At 41.5% G+C, this 24827-nt stretch overlaps 1 protein-coding gene across 2 annotated transcripts; it reads right to left on the reverse strand.

Annotated features, from left to right (window-relative positions):
• Window positions 1-4846: 4846 nt before the first annotated feature.
• Window positions 4847-24827, reverse strand: LOC124124234 (copine-3-like). 2 transcript variants are annotated; one of them, XM_046487364.2, is made up of 15 exons: window positions 24673-24827; window positions 23629-23804; window positions 22961-23140; window positions 21598-21672; window positions 19604-19684; window positions 19366-19449; window positions 17726-17815; window positions 16572-16667; window positions 15163-15249; window positions 12127-12186; window positions 11229-11362; window positions 9475-9581; window positions 8266-8408; window positions 6411-6647; window positions 4847-5460 (listed from the first exon to the last, which is right to left on the reverse strand). In XM_046487364.2, the coding sequence occupies exons 2-15, from the start codon at window positions 23788-23790 to the stop codon at window positions 5329-5331; spliced, it is 1668 nt and encodes a 555-aa protein (XP_046343320.2). In that variant the 5' UTR covers window positions 23791-23804; window positions 24673-24827; the 3' UTR covers window positions 4847-5328. The 2 variants fall into 2 exon arrangements, with proteins under 2 accessions (XP_046343320.2, XP_046343319.2); XM_046487363.2 differs by having other exon boundaries at window positions 6399-6647.

Consider the following 24827-nt stretch of genomic DNA (forward strand, 5'->3'; position numbering starts at 1 on the left):
TCGCTGATGCTTATCACTTGTCACAGTTTCAAGTTGAAATATTGGTTCTGAATACTGATAGAAGCATTCTTTGAATGAAGGAGACAAACGATTAATCTTTTTGCGCATTTTGGGGAAGGGAATATTCTTTTCACAATAGGTTGATTGAATGGTATGAAGTGCTCAGGAGAAACCCACGATGCGTAATCACATCGTTCTAAATGCTGGTTAATACCATCGAGAAAATTGATCGTTAGATCTTATATGCCTCTCTAGAGGCGATTTAGTTCTCGTAATTGCGATACCTCGTTCAACATAATTCCAATGTATGTTCAAGACATGCCCTAGCAATAGATTAACATGCACGAGTGTGTGTGTGTGTGTGTGTGTGTGTGTGTGTGTGTGTGTGTGTGTGTGCATGTGGGTGTGCGTTTGTTTGGTAGGACTAGTCCGGACTAATGCCGATTTTATAGTAAACTCTCAGACGATCAGTCCTTGTTCTATCCCCTTAAGGCTGTGCGCCAGGCAGGATCACAAGTACCATCATTTAACTTCTTTTTGGTATGATGCGGCCGGGGATGGTTAGTAGAATTCCTTTACGAAATGATTTGTGCACCCGAGGTTCATCACAAATTAATCCTAGGTTTAGGTCCACACATGGCATGTGAAGTCCATTATCGTGGTGATGCCGCCTTCTCATGGCTGCAACATTTACCAAAGACGGCATAAAACTCCATTCACTCACTTGTACGCTATGTCACAGCTGAAGGTTTGCATTTTTGTTTGATGATCGGGTTAGAATATAGGTCCCCCGGCAACCAATGCCCCCCTCATAATATCAGTCACAGGTTTGTCTGGTCAGGATTCTATTATTTACAGCCTGCCGTCATAATCCTGGAATATTGTTGAGAGCGACGATAAACAACAAACTAACCTTAACCTGTTGTGACTGGTGTCTGCTGGTGTTTACAGTGATCAGGAAGTTGACCATGGAGTGAACGTCCGGGACTCACTATCCACACTATCCAGCGTTTATACAAAAAGGCCTCACCAGTGGAGATCCGGGGTAGAATAGGTCTTCAGCAACGCATGCTTGCCGTAAAAGCCGACCATGCTTGTCGTAAGAGCAATTTCATTAAAATCATATCTTAGTTCTCGCTACTCTAAACAAAGATCTGAGGACATCCCATTATGGGTCACATCAGACCGATCTTGCGCGAATTTTGACCGACCAATGGAGGGACTGACAAGAAGTCGACATTAGCCAATCAGAAGGCAGCTTTCTCGTGCTTTACGGCACTAAATTCAAATTGGCGACTACGCTTCGAAACATATTTTGACAAATTCTCGATTAAAAATTTGAAACCTGAACAAAAGAACATTCTGGAATGGTTAATAGATGGTCTAGATTGTATGGATTCAGTCGTTAAACCCGTAACTATCGTTTGGAATACTCAGTGTTTAAGTTTTCGAGGTTGCATCAGTAGAAACCACATTCCGACTGTCACTTTCATGATCTGGTAAGCGACGCTCTGATTGGTCGGATGAAAGGTCGTTCTGACGTGATCCCTAATGGAAGTCCTCAGATCTTTGTTAAGCGGTAGCGAGAACTAAGATCTGATTTTAATGAGATTGGTGGTAAGAGGCAACTAACCGGATCTGGTGGTCAGGCTCGCCGACTTGGTTGATGCATGACTTGGTTGATGCATGACTTGGTTGATGCATGACTTGGTTGATGCATGTCATCGTATCCCAATTGCGTGGATCGATGCTCATGATATTAATCACTGAATTGTCTGGTCCAGACTCGATTATTTACAGACCGCCGTCAAATAGCCATAATATTGCCGAGTGCGGCGTTAAACAACAAACCAAACCAAACCAAAACAAAAAGACCACCTTGAAATTGCTGGAATATTGCTAAAAGCGGTGTCAAACCATACACACTCACTCACTTATACAAAAAGAATTCGTCTTGTTTTGTCAATCAAAGAACCATAATGCACACAAAGACAACAAACACACACATCTAGCTACTATGGGAGTTGTATTATTAAACAATAAAAGTAATATATAATAATAATAATAATATAATGGTGTGCATATTAAATACAAGCACAAAAGAGAAACTATCTAAGGAGATAAAAATATTTCAAAGCACACAGAAAAATTGCTCCAGTGAAAATAGCTGCTTCATTTTATGTAAACTAGTTTGCCTCCAACACAAACACTGTTGATATAGGAAACCCAAAAACAAAGAGCTAATGCACAAATTCAGCCTGGTATAAACTAGTCAACAATCAATCTAGTCCCAAATCCCTGTACTTTAGCGGTGGTGACCACTAAGATCTGATTTTATTGAGATTTTGATCTTGGGGAAGTAACAGCAAACCTGTGAAATGGGAAAATCCCTACACACATAACTCATAGAATTTTTTTCTAGTGGATTGCATTTAGCAAAATTTTGATGAAGATTCTTTCACCGTTATTAAGCTGAAGCTTTATGCAATAAACCAGAAGTTGTTTTCTAGAAAGTTGTATGTTGTCTTATTTACTCACAAACCTCTAGAATGCCAATCAAACAGTTAATATTTGAAACTGTAAGAAAATTTTACTGGCCTCAAAAACATAACTAATATATTCAATGAGTGATTGAGTGAGTGAATATGGTTTTACGCCGCTTTTAGCAATATTCCAGCAATATCACGGCGGGGGACCGTCCCTATATTCAATGAAATGAACCCTGTATGAACTACGACATCAATAAATTCTCTTAGATTCCATGCTCTCCAACACACAGCAGGAACAGATAGGATCGGGGATACCCAACAACACACTAGTGCGCAAACAGTCCATTATTTAACACTTTTACAATATATAGGATCCATACCCATGGGTTTATCACAGCTGAAAGTTCAATTTGTGTCCAATAATTCCAGGATAAGGCGTCATAAGATTGTGTAGAATATCATAAAAGGCACCAGCGAATATTAAACCCAGTTCATTTAAGATACAATAACTGGTATTTGCTACATACGCTCACCACATAAACTACGCTTACCACATAAACTCTTCCAAATAAATAAAAATGATCAGTTGTCTTTTTTTTCAAATCAAACTTATTTATCAATATTTTAGAATATATGCTCAACTGGTGATTAATAACATGGATAGAGTAGTAACAGAAACATTGAGCCCAAAACAAGCATATCATACAACACTCATAAAAAACAGCTGACAGGAATGAGATCATGTGACAGCATGGTGTTATGAAACAATTATAGACTTTGCAGTGAAACTGTGTGAAATACTGGCTGATAAATAATAATAATAATAATAATAATAATAATAATAATAATCTGCTTGTAAAGTGTAAGACTCATATAACAAAATATGCTTACGACGTAATAAGCGCCCTGCTCTAATAAGCGCCCACGGCGATATTTGCTTATATATTGGCCAGTGAACAATACCAATTAGCAGCCCTTCCGATTGATCTATGTACACAACACTTATTTATTCGCGTATAATATGCACTCATGTGTTATATGCACCCTTAATTATGGGCATTTAAATTCTGGAAAAATGTATCTCTCGTATATAAACGTTTCAGGCTGTCAGCATAAACCACAAAATTTATCTTTCAACTCATAATATTCTAATAAGAGCCCCCTATTTCTAATTTTGAGAGCGCCCTGGGCGCTTATTACGTCAAATACGGTATAACCCCAGTCAATGGATCAGTGTGCACTCGAGGCTCATTCTCAGCTCCCTGAGCAGTATACAACCCAAGCTGTATTAGAAAGTTAACGGTCACATTACCATCTCATCCTACCAATACACTGGGTGAATAGAGGCCCAAGCCACTTGCCCAAGGAGACAGCACATGTCAGCAACACTGCCTCCAATACACGGCTGTTTGTATTAAGATATGTCTAGACTGATGCATTGTCCTGACATTTATCCTGACACTGACATCAAGAAACATTGTACCTTTGTAAACATCCCCCACCTTGCCTTCCATGATGCTCTGTCATGCATTGAGTTTGTTTAATACACTTGTAGCAATGGTCAGGAAACTCAGAATGGCTTCACGCAATGCACCCATCTGGAGAATCAAACCCAGGTTTAGTGAGATCAGTCACTACAAGACCCATTTGACTACCCCCTGCCAGGCCCCACTAGGCTACCCCCTCTCTTGTTGTCATGGAAACCAAACAACATTAATATATTCACCACTAAGTGTTCATTATTTCATACTCCTCCCTAAAATATATCCGTTTATTCACGACCCATACCTTATTCAAGTGCTAACCCTTGCCCTACAACAGTGAGTGAGTATTATTTTACGCCGCCTATAGCAACATTTTAGCATTATAACGGCGGACCACATCATAAATGGCCTTCACACATTCTACCCCAACAAGAAATGATAGGCTACACACACTATATAAGTGAAATCCATATACATTGATTTCATGATTTACACTATGCGAACAAATATAAAGACGTGTAAGTAATAAGATAATAACGAGTGAGTGAGTGAGTGACGTGGCATTGCATCACCATGTGCAGCTGTTAGTCGCATCATCACAGCTGGACTTGGCAACTCCAAAAGATCATAAGCCATAACAACATAAATATTGAATACATATACCTGCCATAATAACCAAGATATGCATATATTGGACAGAATATCAAAAGAAACATATATTTAAAGAAACATATTGTATATAGTAATTTAACAAATATATTTTTGTAAATATTACCAGCATATATGGTGCAGCTCTCATATCAGGATAAAAGCAGGCAGAGCAATATCCTATCTCTGGACATGCTAGATGTACACCGCGGACTGAGTGTTATCATATATATAAATCTTGATGTATTGTATTAGCAGTGGTTCTTATACATTCATCATCATCATCATCATCTTCATCATCATCATCATCTATAATTCTATACACAACTACTACCACAAAACACACACAAGCATCAGTTGTCAGTCTGCCTAAGACTTTTGATTAAAGCTGAAGCAAGTTTGTGAAAAATTGAACAAGGTTACAATAATATGGAAACAGTTACCCAAGCATGTATTGTTACGAACTAAAAGGACATAACTTATTATTTTTCTATTTCAGAAAATATCTTTTGCAAGTTAGATATATGATTCATAACTAAATTAATCTGCAGCAGGTTATGGTACTAACCACACTCATTTTATCCTTCACCTCTGCAGCCCTTGCTCTACTATAAAATCACTACATCATAATATATCAAGTCCGGCAAACACGAAACAGACTAGATAGTTTCTGTGATGGGACGGGAGACAACTCCGTGTCATTCCAATCAGGAAGTAGGTGGCGCTGCTGCTGCTGCTGCAGGTCGAGGTCGAGGCTGGATGTTCCTCATCTTGTAATAATCAGTGACCTGCCGTGGTACCTCGGCTAGCACGTTGCGAGCCAGCTCCTCCGCTGAGGCCTGTGAAACAGATCCGTTAGCATACAATAAATCTAAGGATACTTGCTTTTGGTTGGAATGAATTGGGGTGAGTGAGTATGGTTTTACGCCGCTTTTAGCAATTTTCCAGCAACATCACGGCTGGGGACACCAGAAATGGGCTTCACTCATTGTACCCATGTCGGGAATCGAACCCGGTTCATCATCCTGACGAACGAACACTTTAACCACGAGGCTACCCGATCACCCTGGTTGGAATGAAAAACAAGGCAAAGTGACATGACTTTTTCAGTTTTTTAAGATTGTAAAGAGCACAAAGGCACAAAGAAGGAACTTGTCAAAGACATGCAGCCATGCCAATTGCATCTCAAGTTACCATGGTTTATATGAAATTTTGGATATATGACACCAAAAATACCCAGAGCACCAAGGTGAAGGTCACACTAAGTTAGAAATGGTTGGGGTTATTATTATTATTAAACAAACTTTTATAATTATTATTGAGCAATCATAGCCAGTGCTACACAATGCCATGCATAGGTTAGGTGACATGGGGTTTAACGTTGTGTTCAAGACAATTGCACAAACTTAGCGACGTCTGAGTTTGTGTGTGTTGCTGCTTGTACTAGTCTGCAATAAAGCTGGTATTACCCGACCCAGACACAGTATACTGACTCCGCGCCGACCAGTTCTTGTTTTAGCCACTTAATGCCGAGAGCCAGGAAGGGTAATAACAAGTACCATCTTAACGTCTTTTGGTATGACATGTCTTGGGATGATACAACCGACCTTCCGCTCTCCGGCGGACACTATTCACTAGACCAGGGAGGCAGTTGCCATGCATAGGGCTACATGCCAATACTACCAAAATAAAGGAAAACATTCGGTTAGAAACAGGACCATGCCACAAGACATGACATTAACTAAAGAAACGAGAAAGAAAAACATTAAGAACACACCGTTGAACTTACTTTCTTGAAGTCCCTATACGCCACAAACTGAACTATGTCCCTACGTGCTTTCTGACCCGATCTCGTCATCAGTACGCCATCATCGCCATCCAGGAAGTTCATGGCGGCGAAGTTGGCCCCGCCCACGCCGATGATGATGATGGACATAGGCAGGCTGGAGGCCTGGACCACAGCTTCCGTTGTCTTGTCCATGTCCGTGATCTCGCCGTCAGACAGCAGCAGCAGGATGTAGTAGGCCTGACGAAGACACGTATGTTGCATTATGGGAAATATCAACCGAGACTTAGTGGACTGGTATAAAACTGCCCGTTGGGGAGAACAACACAAATTACTAGGAAGAGGGTTTTCATCTCATGACAAGAGTGAGTTCAAGTCTGGAGCAGACGAACCGATGTGAGCATAGATTCAAACCATTTCAGCGATGATTCTCTTATGACTGAGTATAAAACATTCTAGCTATATCTCATACCCTGATGGCCTGAAGTCATGCATGGTTCACAGAATACTTGACTCACAATAATAAAGGCCTTTTTAAGGCCATTACAAGGCAAAGATCATTTTTCAAGGCTAAGAGTCAGAATGGCTCCACGTGTACACCTGCACAAACCATGAAAATAGTAAAGTCCACAAATGTTTCATTAGCATTTACCATTGATGTAATTACTCATAATTAGGGAAAACATAACTGTTATTTATTTTGCCTTGGTTAGATGAAATTGGGTTTAACGTCGCGTCTAAGATTAGTGTGTGTGTTAGTGTGTGTGTGTTAGTGTTAGTGTTAGTGTGTTAGTGTGTTAGTGTGTGTGTGTTAGTGTGTGTTAGTGTTAGTGTGTGTGTGTGTGTGTGTGTGTGTGTGTGTGTGTGTGTGTGGCTGCTTGTACTAGTCTGGACTGATGCCGATTTATAGTGTTAGCCCACTGAGATACCATGCCGCAATTTAACATAAATACCCCACTCAGACACAGTATACCAACCAGTCCTTGTTTAAGCCCCTTAATGCCGAGCGCCAGACAGGGTAACAACAAGTATCATTATTTTTACGAGGCTGGGGATCGAAACCCAGACCTTCTGCTCTCTGGGCGAAGCTCTACCACCAGACCACGGAGAGGGTCTAACAGCAGGATAATCACTGTTGCCATACTCAAAGTATTTTGTCAAATGTTAGGGCATTTTCAAGACATATTTATTTCCAGGCATTTTCCAGACTGAATGAACTTTGGTAAATAACGAAGGTTTGTCAGGTGGCACACACTCAACCAGGTCACACATTGTGACCACCCAAACCTGCTGTTGTGGCCTCCCATGACAGAGTAGAGCAGTGACTTACAGAGGCTCCCTAGGTGGCCTCCTATGACACGGTAGAGCAGTGACTTACAGAGGCTCCCTAGGTGGCCTCCCATGACACAGTAGAGCAGTGACTTACAGAGGCTCCCTAGGTGGCCTCCCATGACAGAGTAGAGCAGTGACTTACAGAGGCTCACTAGCTTGCCTCCCATGACACAGTAGAGCAGTGACTTATAGAGGCTCCCTAGGTGGCCTCCTACGACAGAGTAGAGCAGTGACTTATAGAGGCTCCCTAGGTGGCCTCCTACGACAGAGTAGAGCAGTGACTTATAGAGGCTCGCTAGGTGGCCTCCTACGACAGAGTAGAGCAGTGACTTATAGAGGCTCCCTAGGTGGCCTCCTACGACAGAGTAGAGCAGTGACTTATAGAGGCTCCCTAGGTGGCCTCCTACGACAGTGTAGAGCAGTGACTTACAGAGGCTCCCTAGGTGGCCTCCTACGACAGCGGAGAGCAGTGACTTACAGAGGCTCACTAGGTGGCCTTCTACGACAGAGTAGAGCAGTGACTTACAGAGGCTCCCTTGGTGGCCTCCTCCTGCTGAGCTGAGGCAGCGAACCGGGCAACATGGTGGATGATGGGAGCAGCGTTGGTGGGGCCGTACAGCCTCACGTTCTGCACACAGTTGTAGTATGCCTGTAGCACCCCAGGGATTCCTGCAACCATGGCAACAGCACAATCATCATACTGTCTAGGAAGTCTATAAAGTCTCATGGCAGAAATATTGATTTCCCAAATGTTTAGCATGTGGTATGTTAAGAAAACGTTTGTGAATAAATATCAACAATTCCCCACAGGGGCCGACATCACTACTCTCTCACACCTAAAATACATCCCTATTTTGGGGGGATATGTATGCATCTCAGAGCTCCAGATAACTTTTTGGGCAATTGAGTTTTTTCTCTAGGGTTTCTATTTTAATTGGGTTATTACATTTTTCATTGGGTAACCAATATTTTTTCACTCATCTATTCATCACTCTATTGGGTATTTCCCAAAATTAGTTAATATCTTAAGAATTGAAAAAAATGGAATAATGTTTTAGATGTATATAACTGTTCTAAATATATAGGCTTGGCTCGGAAAGTAAATAAGCTCGTAATTGTGTTTCGGAAATTAGCTCCTTTGTACGCATGCTGAAAAAGCTTTATTGGGTATTTACGCAAGCTGTTTTCATACATTTGAGTTTTTTATTTAATGCATGCATTTCTGTATGCAAGTTAATTGAAAGTAATTGGGTTTTGAATATTTTGGGGGGTATTTTACGCAAATACGCTGCTTATCTGTAGCTCTGCATCTCCTCGTTTTTTATAGTTTATTCATGAAAAGACTGTGCAATTACTTTAATAGAAACATTGTAATACTTCAAATAATGTAACACAACATTATACACATTTTAAAGTTTTGAAAATATTTAATACTAGTAGTTATTCATAACAGCAAGTACATCTCTTAACGTCTTTTGGTATGAAATGCCAGGCGAATAACCATCGACTTTCCTCTCTCCGAGAAATGCTCTATTTACCACACCACAGGGGCGGTCCTATTTATGACATCCTATAACATGTGGGACTTCGGAAGAAAGGATACATCGAAGCTATCACATCCTGTTATCACTGTCTACATATTTGCAACAATTTATACATGGTCTGTGTACATGGTAAATACTGTCAGCTTACTATAACAATGAAGGAAAATATAAGGCAATTGATTCATTCAAACCTGAACAAAATGGATTTTGGGGGTTGAAGTTCATGGCGAACTCAAAGGACACCTCCATGTTGGGAGGAATCTGGGCTCCAAACCCCAGAGCTGGAAACAGTTTGTCGCTGAAAGAAGAATATCACAGTGTTCCAAAACAACACTCCAAACAAGGAAAAACATGTTAGACATTGTGAGTGAGTGAGTGAGTTGGGTTTTTCGCCGCTTTTAACAGTGTTCCAGTTATATCACGGCGGTCAGCTTAATGTGGGAAGAAAGCCCGAAGTGATGCAGGTCTCAAACGTTTACTTCTACGGTGAAACCCAGAGCACAGGTATGGTGCTGACAAACCTAGAAACACAATCAGGGCTAACCAGGATTTGAACCCACAATCATAGGTTTCTGGTGTGTCCAAGGGATGCAACTCTGCACAGCGAATTGTGGCACCTTAGGTGAATGGGGTACCCGTGCCCCTGAAAGAGTCAGTGACTGGAAGTGACATTTGCATACAAGTTTCCTTTTCTACTATTGTCAGCAAAGTTAACACTAACACAGTGTAGCCTACCACCAGTCACCATCCTGGACGTGATGACACACCATGAACATGTACATAACATTATACACCCGATTTGCTTCTTTCAGTCAGCTTTATAACCACGATGACAATCATGGGAACTCCACTCTCCTGCCAGGAATCACTATTGGCTGCATAATATCAGGAAACCAAACCAAACAGATCTTGAGTTTAAACCAGCAACATCATCACTGCCTGGTAACAGACATCTTCCCGAGGCAAGGGAGTTACCATCTTCCCGAGGCAAGGGAGTTACCATCTTCCCGAGGCAAGGGAGTTACCATCTTCCCGAGGCAAGGGAGTTACCATCTTCCCGAGGCAAGGGAGTTACCTGACTATGAAAGTCCAGTTTCCACCCTTGCCGAACTAGGCTGGTATTATGGAGTTACATTTTGGTTGGACTAACGAGTCTATGCATAGTCCAATCAAAATTGTGCAATGAATTCTAAATCCAGTTCGTAAACTGTTATGCAGATTTTGGTCAATTGCAGGATTTGCAAAGCATGTGCACCACCAACTCATTGTCAACAGATATTTTCTAAATCTTTTCATGTTTTTAATTAAGGTGCTCACATGATTTGATGCACTTCGCAATGTAAGACCCATTTTATCACAATATAGATCTTGATTATCGATCAGATCATCTTGACTGGGCACCGCCATTTTGTCTGAAGCAAATGCAAGTGATACGAGAGGTGGAATCTGATTGGTCCATAGGAGAGGCATAGAAAGGACATAACTGGTAATAGCCACTGGTGGCACTACGATCGAGCCCAGGAATTCCAGCCTAGTTCGGCAAGGGTGGAAACTAGACTTTTAAAGTCAGTTAACTCTCTTGCCTCAGGAAGATGGTTAACAGATGAATCTGGACCAGACAATTTAGTGCTTGGTGCGGAATACAAGCAGTTGAAAATATTTTCACTGGCTGTCATCAGTCTCCCACATCACCTATTGATGTCAGCGTTGAAGTTTAAATGTCTGATTTGTATGTTTGTTGTATCCGGCAGCAGACAAACAAGTGATTGATATTATGAGCATACAGTAGTGACATGATGACATATAATCAAAAAGTTACTGAGTCTGTCAATCTGTACAGCAGGCCTATTGCTGTATCAGTTCTAACCCATAATCCTCATGGGCCAATAAAACAGTAAAACAGTCGAACCAGTACTCCACACAAGATCAACGTCCCAGGGTTTACCTGTCGTAGTCCTGCACCACGTTGCCCACGGCCTGGATGGCCTGTGCGTACTCTGTAGGCTGGTTGGGGTTGAGGTAGTGGAGGGAGTTTGGCTGACGAGGGTCGCCGTTTGATGCTGTGAAGTCCACGCCAACCTACACAGAACACACAGTGAAGGAACACAGACAACATCCACAACAAAATCACAGTCCTGCATAAACTTCATGACCTACAAGCAGCCTGTCATCACTCCACACAACTGTGTGTTTTGTAAGCAATCACTGGCAGGACATGATAGAAAGCTGGTCATATTTTTTGTTTCACAATGTGAATGTTCACAAACACAGCCAATCATCAAAGTTTCAGAGCAAATATAAATTTTACTCAGCTCTTTGAATCTCAAATTGAGGTGAGGTGAAATTGGGTTTAACGTCACGTCCAAGATTATTGCACTTATATAGTGACATGCATGCATATGTATCTGTGTGTGTGGCTGCTTGTACTAGTCCGGACTGATGCCGATTTACAGTCCTAGCTCACGGAGATACCATGCCGCAGTTCAACATGAATACCCCACTCAGACACAGTATACTGACTCAGAGCCGACCGGTCCTTGTTTTAGCCCCTTAATGCCGAGCGCCAGACAGGGTAACAAGTACCATCTTTTAACGTCTTTTGGTATAACGCCCACAGGGATCGAACCCCGGACCTTCCGCGCTCCTGGTGGACTCTCTACCACTAGACCACGGAGGCGGTCATCTCAAATTGAATAATTTTTTATGAGAGTCTCTTGATTCTGCATCATCCTGGATAAGACGCCTGTCTCTGATTCCAAACCCTGTTAATAGCAAGTGCTGCTCGACAGTCAGAGAGGTGTGACCCACCTCTCTCTGATAGTGTTGTCTGAAGACCTACTCACAGTGAGGTTGATCTGTGTACCGCCCATGATGAAGTCGAGGAAGGAGTAATCCGTCAGTATCTGAAACACAAGACAAGTGTCAGACTGAAACATCTTCTCATGGGTGTTCATCATCATCTACAGTCTCATTTGTTTGTTGTTGGTTGTTTCAGCTTTAAGATGGCAACATGTAGGTAATCGTGTCTTAGTGCTACGACTGTCGTAAGTTAGTGTATAGAATGGGCGATCAAGTTAGCACTAAGATTGCTTAGTAGAATGAGGTCCAGGGCCCACTTGCACAAAGTGATCTTAGCGCTAGGATTGTTGTAAGTCAGTGTCACAGAATGGGTGTTATGATCAAGTTAGCACTAAGATCACTCAGTAGAATGAGGTCCAGGGCCCACTTGCACAAAGCGATCATAGCGCTAGGATTGTTGTAAGTCAGTGTCACAGAATGGGTGTTATGATCAAGTTAGCACTAAGATTGCTTAGTAGAATGAGGTCCAGGGCCCACTTGCACAAAGTGATCATAGCGCTAGGATTGTTGTAAGTCAGTGTCACAGAATGGGTGTTACGATCAAGTTAGCACTAAGATCACTCAGTAGAACGAGGAACGATTGATATTATGAATGTCACACACTGTCTGGGATAACACACCATCAACCAAGTCACTGAGTCTGACCACCAGACTGAATAAATCATCAATGACGTCATAGAAATCCGGACTACTGTGTCTCATACATATAGATGTTTGTTTGCATGACAACTGTGTCTCACCCATATAGATGTTTGTTTGTATGACTCCTGTGTCTCACCCATATAGATGTCTGTATAACTCCTGTGTCTGATTCATATAGATGTTTGTTTGTATGACTCCTGTGTCTCACCCATATAGATGTTTGTTTGTATGACTCCTGTGTCTCATACATATAGATGTTTATTAGTATGACTCCTGTGTCTCACCCATATAGATGTTTGTTAGTATGACTCCTGTGTCTCACCCATATAGATGTTTGTTTGTATGACTCCTGTGTCTCACCCATATAGATGTTTGTTAGTATGACTCATGTGTCTCACCCATATAGATGTTTGTTAGTATGACTCCTGTGTCTCACCCATATAGTTGTTTGTATGACTCCTGTGTCTCACCCATATAGTTGTTTGTATGACTCCTGTGTCTCACCCATATAGATGTTTGTTTGTATGACTCCTGTGTCTCACCCATATAGATGTTTGTTTGTATGACTCCTGTGTCTCACCCATATAGATGTTTGTATGACACCTATGTCTCACCTATATAGATGTTTGTATGACTCCTGTGTCTCACCCATATAGATGTTTGTTAGTATGACTCCTGTGTCTCATACATATAGATGTTTGTTTGTATGACTCCTGTGTCTCACCCATATAGATGTTTGTTTGTATGACTCCTGTGTCTCACCTATATAGATGTTTGTATGACTCCTGTGTCTCATCCATATAGATGTTTGTTAGTATGACTCCTGTGTCTCACCCATATAGATGTTTGTTTGTTTGTACGACTCCTGTGTCTCACCCATATAGATGTTTGTTTGTATAACTCCTGTGTCTCACCCATATAGATGTCTGTATAACTCCTGTGTCTGATTCATATAGATGTTTGTTTGTATGACTCCTGTGTCTCACCCATATAGATGTTTGTTAGTATGACTCATGTGTCTCACCCATATAGATGTTTGTTTGTATGACTCCTGTGTCTCACCCATATAGATGTTTGTTAGTATGACTCATGTGTCTCACCCATATAGATGTTTGTTAGTATGACTCCTGTGTCTCACCCATATAGATGTTTGTTAGTATGACTCCTGTGTCTCACCCATATAGATGTTTGTTTGTATGACTCCTGGGTCTCACCCATATAGATGTTTGTTAGTATGACTCCTGTGTCTCACCCATATAGATGTTTGTTTGTATGACTCCTGGGTCTCACCCATATAGATGTTTGTTTGTATGACTCCTGTGTCTCACCCATATAGATGTTTGTTAGTATGACTCCTGTGTCTCACCCATATAGATGTTTATTTGTATGACTCCTGTGTCTCACCCATATAGATGTTTGTATGACACCTATGTCTCACCTATATAGATGTTTGTTAGTATGACTCATGTGTCTCACCCATATAGATGTTTGTTTGTATGACTACTGTGTCTCACCCATATAGATGTTTGTTAGTATGACTCCTGTGTCTCACCCATATAGATGTTTGTTTGTATGACTCCTGGGTCTCACCCATATAGATGTTTGTTAGTATGACTCCTGTGTCTCACCCATATAGATGTTTGTTTGTATGACTCCTGTGTCTCACCCATATAGATGTTTGTTAGTATGACTCCTGTGTCTCACCCATATAGATGTTTGTTTGTATGACTACTGTGTCTCACCCATATAGATGTTTGTTAGTATGACTCCTGTGTCTCACCCATATAGATGTTTGTTTGTATGACTCCTGGGTCTCACCCATATAGATGTTTGTTTGTATGACTCCTGTGTCTCACCCATATAGATGTTTGTTAGTATGACTCCTGTGTCTCACCCATATAGATGTTTGTTTGTATGACTCCTGTGTCTCACCCATATAGATGTTTGTTTGTATGACTACTGTGTCTCACCCATATAGATGTTTGTTAGTATGACTCCTGTGTCTCACCCATATAGATGTTTGTTTGTATGACTCCTGGGTCTCACCCATATAGATGTTTGTTTGTATGACTCCTGTGTCTCACCCATATAGATGTTTGTTAGTATGACTCCTGTGTCTCACCCATATAGATGTTTGTTTGTATGACTCCTGTGTCTCACCCATATAGATGTTTGTTTGTATGACTACTGTGTCTCACCCATATAGATGTTTGTTAGTATGACTCCTGTGTCTCACCCATATAGATGTTTGTTTGTATGACTCCTGTCTCACCCATATAGATGTTTGTTAGTATGACTCCTGTGTCTCACCCATATAGATGTTTGTATGACTACTGTGTCTCACCCATATAGATGTTTGTATGACTCCTGTGTCTCACCCGTATCGATGACAGCAGCACGATGCCCGAGTTGGTGTAATTCTTCTTCTTGGCCTTCTTCTTTGGGTTGATGCACGGCCATGACGTCTGTCAACACACACAAATAACAGTACAAATACATACTGGCCAGTACTCCTTGAGGTCCCTCAATGAAGGTGAAAGTACATAAGTCAATACACTTTGAGGCCCCTCAATGAATGTGTAAGTACATCAGTCAATACACCTTGAGGTCCCTCAATGAAAGTGTAGGTACATGTTGTAATACCGCTGAAAACAATCATATATTCCTGTTTTTAAACAAGAGACGCAATCAATTGAGATAAATACATCTTCACTCTAAATTACTTTGTTTTCTCCATTAAATGTTTTGGCAGTCTCATGTGAAAGTCATTTTCCTGAGGCAAGGGAGTTAACTGACTTTAAAAGGTAAGTTTCCACTCTTGCTGAATAGGCTGGAATTTCTGGGCTTGATCGTAGCGCCACCAGTGACTATTACGAGTTATGTCCCTTCTGTGCCCCTCTTTTTAATCAGATCTATTTTGTAATAAAATGGGTCTTTAATCGCAAAGTGCATCACATCATGTGAGCATCTTGAATTAAAACATGAAAAGATTTGGCAAATATCTGTTGACGCCCAGTTGACAGTACACATCTTATGCAAATCCTGCAGTCTCACAATATCTGCACATTGAAATCCATATTGTTTACAAACCGGTTGTCGATTTCAATAAGCGATTTTTATAGGACTATGCAAAGACTCTATAGTCCAGCCAAAATATAACTGCATAATTGCAGCCTAGTTTGGCAAGGGCATCTTCCCGAGGCAGGGGAGTTAACTGACTATAAAAGTCCAGTTTCCATCCATGCCGAACTAGACTGGGATTATGGAGTTACATTTTGGCTGGACCAACGTGTCTATGCATAGTCCAATCAAAATTGCGCAACAAAATCGAAATCCAGTTCGTAAACTGTTATGTAGATTTTGGTCGATTGCAGGATCTGCAAAGCATTCATGCCGTCAACTCAGCATCAACAGATATTTTCCAAATCTTTTCATGTTTTTAATCAAGGTGTAGGCGTGATTTGATGCACCTCACGATGAAAGAACTGTTTTATTAAAATATAGGTCCTGATTATCGGTCAGATTGTCTTGACTGTGCGCCGCCATTTTGCTTGAAGCAAAAGCACGTGATATGAGAGGTTGAATCTTATTGACCAATAGGAGGGACATAGAAGGGCTGTGACTTGTAGAAGCCACTGGTGGCACTATGATCGAGCCCACAAATCCGTCCCTAGTTTGGCAAAGTAGAAGACTTTACTTTAATAGTCAGTTAACTCCCTTGCCTCGTGAAGATGAGTGGCTGCAGGATGATATTTCACTCATCGTTTGTCAGGGTGATAAGCCTTACCTCTTGTTTCTGAGCTTTCAACAGGTCATTGAGGGAGGTGGTGAATCCCCCGATCAGGTCATGTGATCCGTCACTGTCCCAGTCATACACGTCAATCTGCAACATCGCGTGAGAGTATCATACACCAGACGACAGTGAACGTTTAGTCCTGCAGTCAGCCATTTCACAGCTATACCTGGAGAAAATCATGTCCGGGTCTGGCATGACCAGGGATGTCCCTGGCGTGATGACACACAATCTGCCTGCTGACCACTGCATCCATCACGGACAGCTCTTCCAAGGAGTGCTTCAGACCTATCTAGACTAAGAATCGCTCGTCACGCCGAAGACCCGGGTTCCATTCCCGACATGGGTACAATGTGTGATGCCCATTTCTGGTGTCCCCCCGCCGTGATATTGCTGGAATATTGCTAAAAGCGGCGTAAAACCATACTCACACACTCACTCCAGAATAAGAATCCCTCTGGGGAGTTTCAACAGCATTCACAATTTAACAAACTAAAGTTGTGATACAAGTTTTTATGTTGTAGATATGTCAAAGGAGTGACAATAGCAGAGCTCCAGATAAGCTGCGTATCTGCGTAAAATATGCATCAGAAATGCAGAATTACAAGGTAAAATAAAATCCAAGCATATCAAATACGCAACTAACATTACAGATACGCTACAAAAATAAAACTTGTGCGTATCATCAAAATATTGTGAAGTAACCCCGCGTATTTGATTAGCAAATCAGCAACTTATTTTGAAATTATAAACAGGCATTCCGTCAACCTTGCCAAACTTCACGATGACAGTTACATCATGATCATTTGCCATCACAAGTATCGTGGTATGTTTGAGTCCTATCAAGCTCTCGAACCCACACGACACCAGTTTGCAGGGACCAGATGAATAGTGTTTTTTAATATTTAACCTAAATACCCACATGTGTAAAAACTAGTGGGTAACAGAAATTTGAATACCCAGATAGAATTACTGATACCCAATGATTTTAAAATGCATGGGTAAAATACCCACAACACCAAACGCTTATCTGGAGCTCTGAATAGACTACCCTGGCGCCTTATTTTGCCGTTACTTCTAACAACCATGCGATCTTAGAATCATGTTACTTCAGCTCTCAGTTCAAATAAGGTAGTATCCATGGTTACCTTGAGTTCCCGGTCTCGGTCTCCGCCACACAGAGAGTACACCGACACAGTGAACTGCCTCCAGTTGGGGTTCAATGTGTTCTTCACGACCTGCAAACATCAGTTGTATAATATCTGCCACAGGGACATCGAAGAGGGAATACCTTTGCCCAATAACTGTTCACAGGTAATTCAGACCACCTTTTCACAGATCACAGGTAATTTTTCAACCAATTTCACAATCACTTTTATTATCGAGTAAATTAGTTTATATTTCATAGAGATAAGGAATAATCCATTCTTACTTATCAATCTGATAGTGACTTAAACCAAAAGATTATCAAGTTTATGTTATTGTATGTATAAACTTGGACTGCATCTCATATCATTGTACCATATAACATCGTGACAACTTGTCAGGACCATCGTGGGTGTTTCTTGATGTTTTTAGACAACCGTCCCCAAAATTTACTACATGGTATAGTAAAGAGGTATTCCCTACCTGCATGGAAGCAATCAGTGTTAATTCTAATAGGTAAGATTTGACTTCAATATATTTTGTGTTTATGGCGGTATACATAGAAGTTATCATGCGAGTGTGTATTGGGATGGTAAATATCCTGTATTAGGAATAAACACTAAGTATTAGGCTTACCATTGGGGATGGTAAATATCCTGTATTAGGAATAAAGGAATATTAGGAAATAAGCGAGACTTGGCAAGCTAAATAAATAGTGTTTATTCCTAATACAATATTTACCATCCCCAATGGTAAGCTAAATACATAGTGTTTATTCCTAATACAGAATATTCACCATCCCCAATGGTAAGCTAAATACATAGTGTTTATTCCTAATGCAATATTTACCATCCCCAATGGTAAGCTAAATACATAGTGTTTATTCCTAATACAGAATATTCACCATCCCCAATGGTAAGCTAAATACATAGTGTTTATTCCTAATACAATATTTACCATCCCAAATGGTATGCTAAATACATAGTGTTTATTCCTAATACAGAATATTTACCATCCCAAACACACAAGCGAGATAACCTCTTTATCATATAATGTCAACTCCCTTCCCATCTCATTACCTAAACACTGCAAGTTTCCTGGAATGTGCGCATTTTATATATTACGTCAGAAGGTAAGTGATGTGTCAGTCGGACAGTGACAACAGTCAATATAGTTTCTTATGCAGTGGCATAACTAAATGTAGGCAAAACAACAACTGCCTCACAAATTGTTTCTACGTAACATTTCTTGTGTACCAGTAATTGGCTGACATTCCAGTACTGACCGCCTCCGTGGTCTAGTGGTAGAGCGTCCGCCCGGAGAGCGGAAGGTCAGAGGTTCGATCCCCGGCCGCGTCATACCAAAAGACGTTAAAAGATGGTAGTTGTTGTTACCCTTTCTGGCGCTCGGCATCAAGGGGCTTAAACAAGGACTGGTCGGCTCGGAGTCAGTATACTGTGTCTGAGTGGGATATTCATGTTAAACTGCGGCATGGTATCTCAGTGAACCAGCACTATAAATCGGCATCAGTCCGGACAAGTACAAGCAGCCACACAAACACACATGCACGTCGCTACATAAGTGCAATGATCTTGGACGCGACGTTAAACCCCATTTCACCTCCCCTCATTCCAGTACTTACCTCTGTCCTGTGGACTACCTGCCATGTGCCATCAGGGGCTTTCTTGAGAATCTCCAAATATGGATCCGATTTCCCAAATGTGTCCTAAACAAACAAAAATCAACACTTTCAAGAACCACAAGTATAGCAACAGTTTCTAACAAGTTGAAAACATATCAACAACAGTTAAAAACTAATCTGTGCTTTAATGACCTACTACAAACTGCAGCTGTTTTATTCCAAAATTTATTAAACTAACCTTGTTGTCGAGTTTGGAGGCTTTGAAGTCAAAAATGACTGATTCCTTGTCCGAACCAGCCTTCATTTCCTCCGACTTCACCTGGGAACAAACATACAACAACATCAGGTCCTGGTAACCATAGCAACACTCAGGCCCTGATAATTAACTAAAAACATGTTTGGAAGTACTTGGCCTTTCATAGAATTCCCTTAAACTCATTTCCAGTGTGATGACACCATTACATTCAACATGCCTGCTAGTAGCATCTTCTTGAGGCAAAGGAGTTAACTGACTTTAAAAGCCCAGTTTCCACCCTTGCCGAACTAGGCTGGAATTACTGGGCTCAATCGTAGCGCCACCAGTGGCTATTACCAGTTTTGTCCCTTCTAAGCCTCTCCTATGGACCAATCAAATTCCACCTCTCGTATCACTTGCGTTTGCTCCAAACAAAATGGTGGCGCCCCGTCAGGTCGATCTGATTGATAATCAAGATATATATTGTGATAAAACGGGTCTTACATCGCAAAATGCATCAAATCACGCGAGCACCTTGATTAAAAACGTGAAAAGATTTGGAAAATATCTGCTGACAATGAGTTGGCGGTGCACATGTTTTGCAAATCCTGCAATCGACCGAAATCTGCACGACAGTTAACGAACTGGATTTCGATTTCGGTGCGCGATTTTGATTGGACTATGCATAGATTCGTTAGTCCAGCCAAAATGTAAGTCCATAATACCAGCCTAGTTCGGCAAGGGTGGACACTGGACTTTTATAGTCAGTTAACTCTCTTGCCTCGGGAAGATGGCTAGTAGTGCTACAGCCTCACACCAGATAAAGAGCCTTGTCTCCAACTAACATTATAATGAATGTAGGGCTGGGACGGGTAACTCGGGTTGGGTGGGCACTGAGTAGGACCAGGGTACCCACAGGACTACCCGGACCCGTGGTTAGTCACGTGATATCTTGTTTAATGACAAAAAGTATCTAAAACTCTATGTTTAGACTACAAGTCACTAATGTTTGCAGTTCTTCCTGACTACTACGCCCATTCCTTCTGACTTTTATATGTTTTTGAATAAAAATACAACTTCAGTATAAACACCAGATCGTTTCATACATGTATCTAAACACATTTAACCAGAGCTACGGTCAAACTCTTCCCCATTGGACAGTTTGTACCTACCTCTTGAGACCCACAGCGGGTACCCGGGTAGGGTCGGGTAATAGTGGGGTGGGTACCCAGGTAGTAAATTTGGACTTGTCCCAGCCCCAAATGAATGGCATTCCTCTGTAATGACAACTCTTAAGACAAACGACATTTCTTGTATGGGAAACTGGGTTTGAAATTCCTTGTTTTAAAGTGCCAATGACATGCTGAAATTCATAAAAGTACAGCTACAATTAGGTTCCGGTGTCTTAATGACATTTTGTCAAATATATATAATTTGACAAAGTTACTTTCACAAGTTAACAGAAGTTCAAATAACAGTCTTGTCCATGTTGTACGCTAACCATATAATAGTAAATATTTGGGCTGGGACGATACACCAACTGTGCAATCCGATAGAATCACGATACCTTATTCACGATTCGATACGTATCACGATACATGTATGTGCTCTTATCTGTTGTCCCTAAGCAATATCAGTCAGTCAGTCAGTCAGTCAGTCAGTCAGTCAGTCAGTCAGTTAGTCAGGATATCAGTCAGGATATCAGTTAGTCAGGATATCAGTCAGGATATCAGTCAGTCAGGATATCAGTCAAGATATCAGTCAGGATATCAGTCAGTCAGTCAGGATATCAGTCAGTCAGGATGTCAGTCAGGATATCAGTCAGTCAGTCAGTCAGTCAGTCAGTCAGTCAGGATATCAGTCAGGATATCAGTCAGTCAGAAATAGGCTTCACACATTGTACCCATGTGGGGAATTGAACCTGGGTCTTCAGCATGACAAGCAAACGTTTTAAGAACTAGGCTACCCCACCGCCCCATACCTAGGAGGAGACTTACTGTGATGGCACTATTCCCCATCTTGCCTCCCTTCTTGTCCAGCAGTGCCGTGATGTAGGGGGTCTGGGACACCAGCTGAAACAGTGGGTGAGTGAGTTCATAGACTTCAACAATATTCCACCAATACACACCATGGCAGTGGTGACCTCCCCTCTCATTATTTAACAGTGCTCTGTGTATCAAATTGGAGATCAAAAACCGATGTTTGTTTGTCATTGTTTAAAGCCTCACTGAGCAATATTCCAGCTACCGTATTCGACGTAATAAGCGCCCCGCTCTAATAAGCGCCCACGGCGATATTTGCTAATATATTGGCTAGTGAACAATCCCAATCAGCACCCCTTGCGATTGATCAATGTACACAAGACTTATCTATTCGTGTATAATACGCACTTGTGTGTTATATCACCCTTAATTATGGGCAATTAAATTCTCGAAAAATATATCTGTCGTATGTAAACATTTCAGGTTGTTAGCATAAACCACGAAATTTACGATCTTTCAACTCAAAATAATATTCTAATAAGCGCCCCCTGTTTCTAATTTTGAGAGCGCCCTGAGCGCTTATTACGTTGAATACGGTATATGATGGCGGTCTGTGAATAATCAAGTCACCAGACAATCCAGTGATTGACATCATGAGCATCGATCTACGCAACTGGGATACGATGACATGCATCAACCAAGTCACGGAGCCTGACCACCCGATCCCATTACTCACATGACAAGCATAGTCACCTCTTACAGCAAGCATGGGTTTTAAAGACCTATTCTAACCCAGATCTTCACGGGTGACTAGCCAAGGCATTAACCTGGTAGAACTCAGTCTGATATACACACTGCTTGCCTTTTCCATATCTTCCTGTCATCAAAATTAACTGAATTAATCTAAAAACTGACGGAAACATAGCCCTAAAGTTATTGTTGTCAGACATATCCACTTTTTATCATATCTACTTGTGTCCTTATGACCTTGTCAGTGTTTCCAGCTATCCACTCTACATGGAGACAAAATTTAACTACATATGTAACTGAAAGTGAATAGTACTCGCTGTTGCTTCAAGAATCAAGAGTGAGCGAGAGAGTATGATTTTAACGCCGCTTTTAGCAATATTCCAGCAATTTCACGGTAGAGGACATCAGAAATGGGCTTCACACATTGTACCCATGTCGGGAATCGAACCCGGGTCTTCGACGTGTAGGCTACCCCACAGCCCCTTGCTGTTACTTCAAGAAACAAGAAAAAAAGCATTTCAGTTTAAAGGTTAAATAACAGCAATCATTGGCGACTCAGCTTGGTTACATATAAATGATTAATATTCGGACAAATTTTCTAACTCAACTAATGTTGAATAATCTTTACCTGGCCCAGCGTACACTCAATCTGGCCCAAGAAGTCATCATCTTCAAGGGTATGGGACTTGTTGTCAACATCGTACACAGCGACCTTCACCTTCTGTACTTGCTCGAAGTAGTAGTCGACCTTCAAGGGGGTGACAAACACTGGATCCAAGCAGTTCTGCACATTCTCCGTTCTCGCCAGCTGTAAGTAAATACCATTATTGAAGTCTTTAACACTGAAGCTTTTTTTAAGAATTAACTTTTTAATAGTTAGGCAGCTATATCAGTTTTTATCACCTAATACACTGCATCTGGACTCATATGTACTTTTTCTGGCCCTATAGTGAGTGTGTGAGTTAATATTTAACGTCACATCGGCAATATTTCAGCCATATTGTGACGATGTTCCCCATAGACGTACATGGGCAACAAAAATAAACGCGATGGCCGAACAATCACATCCAAAAGTGGGAGAGATCTGACAGTTAGCATTTGGGGAAAGAGGTACAGGTAATCAAAGAGAGGACTGCGGGAAATACCCACCTGTGCACGAAATGGACTTTTCCAACATTGCTGAGGTGGGACTCTACTGAATTAGTCCTCATTATTAAAATACGGGCAAAACATATAAGAAATAAACAACTCTCACTTGTCGATTATTTCTTAACCAACCAAACAAAGAAGAGTTACCTCCCTCCACTGGCCGCCAGCCTGCATGAACATCACAGCACAGGGGTCCGACTTGGACATGACGTCCTTATTCTTCAGGTTCTTACATTCCACTCTCAGCTCCACCTTGGTGACACACTGAGCTGCGGTGCTGCCACCTACTGGTGGATACTGGCCAGCCATAGTGAAACCTTGGTCTGAAATATAAGTGGGTGTTAGTTGGGTAGGCATAACTCTTCGAAAATGATTTCAGTTTTAAAATGGTACTGTTAGCAAATTGTGAGAGTAAAACCCAACGTGACACAGGTCATTGGGTAGCCTAGTGGTTAAAGCATTTCCTCGTCATGCCAAAGACCCGGGTTCAATTCCCGATGTGGGTACAATGTGTGAAGCCCATTTTTGGTGTCCCCCGCCATGATTGCTAGAAGCGGCATAAAACCATACTCTCTCTCATTATCGGGGAAATGAATGTACAAAAAGGTCTACTGCTGCACCTTATCTACATTTAGCCTGTTACTATCAATATACTTTTCAAATGAATGAAAATGAAGGGCTGACAATTAGGGCGGGGAACTCGGGTACTCAGGTCGGTACTGAGTACGATTCTGGTACCCACAGGACTACCCAGACCCGTGGTTAGTCACGGGATATATTGTTTAATGAAAAAAATTATCTAGAACTCTATGGTTACACTAGAAGTCAAACTATTCCTAATCCGACATGTTGTACCGTTCTCTTGCGACCTACAGCGGGTACCCAGTTTGGGTTGGGTACCCAGGTAGTAAACTTGGACTCGTCCCAGCCCTACTTACAATCCATATATCGCTGGTTACCATCAGAGTGGTCGATTGCAAGCCATAGATCTAGAGGCCTACGCTAAAAACTGACAGTGACACCCCCTTACCACTACCAGCTTGTTTACAATCGGTCTTTCCCCAGCCTCAGGGTTTGAGTTGAGCATGTTCTTCGTAATTTCAAAATAGGGCCCAAAATAGTTAGGCCATAGTAGCGATAGTAGAGTCTGATTTCAACATAATAACTGCGCGATTAAAGTAAAATATTCACCTCCGAATTCGTGTCACGTAGGACTATGCCGGCACAGGAAAATTCGGGAAAACAAGGAAACTGAGTAATTTCCTGATGGGTGTAGCGCTGTCGCACTCGCACAGACGACGGTATTTAGACTGGGTTCCTAATGCATATGACTGGGCTTCTGTCTA

The sequence above is a fragment of the Haliotis rufescens genome, unplaced genomic scaffold, assembly GCF_023055435.1.
Source record: "Haliotis rufescens isolate VD_foot unplaced genomic scaffold, xgHalRufe1.0.p SCAF_19, whole genome shotgun sequence".
Taxonomy (NCBI): Eukaryota; Metazoa; Mollusca; class Gastropoda; order Lepetellida; family Haliotidae; genus Haliotis; species Haliotis rufescens.

Coding starts and splice junctions, on each gene's coding strand:
- LOC124124234 (XM_046487363.2), bottom strand. CDS start 23,790: ATGGCTGGCCAGTATCCACCAGTAGGTGGCAGCACCGCAGCTCAGTGT. Junction 15,250..16,571: donor TGAAAGCTCAGAAACAAGAG/GTAAGGCTTATC, acceptor GTGTGTTGACAG/ACGTCATGGCCGTGCATCAA. Junction 5,461..6,398: donor TCAAGAAAGTAAGTTCAACG/GTGTGTTCTTAA, acceptor TCTGTTTCACAG/GCCTCAGCGGAGGAGCTGGC.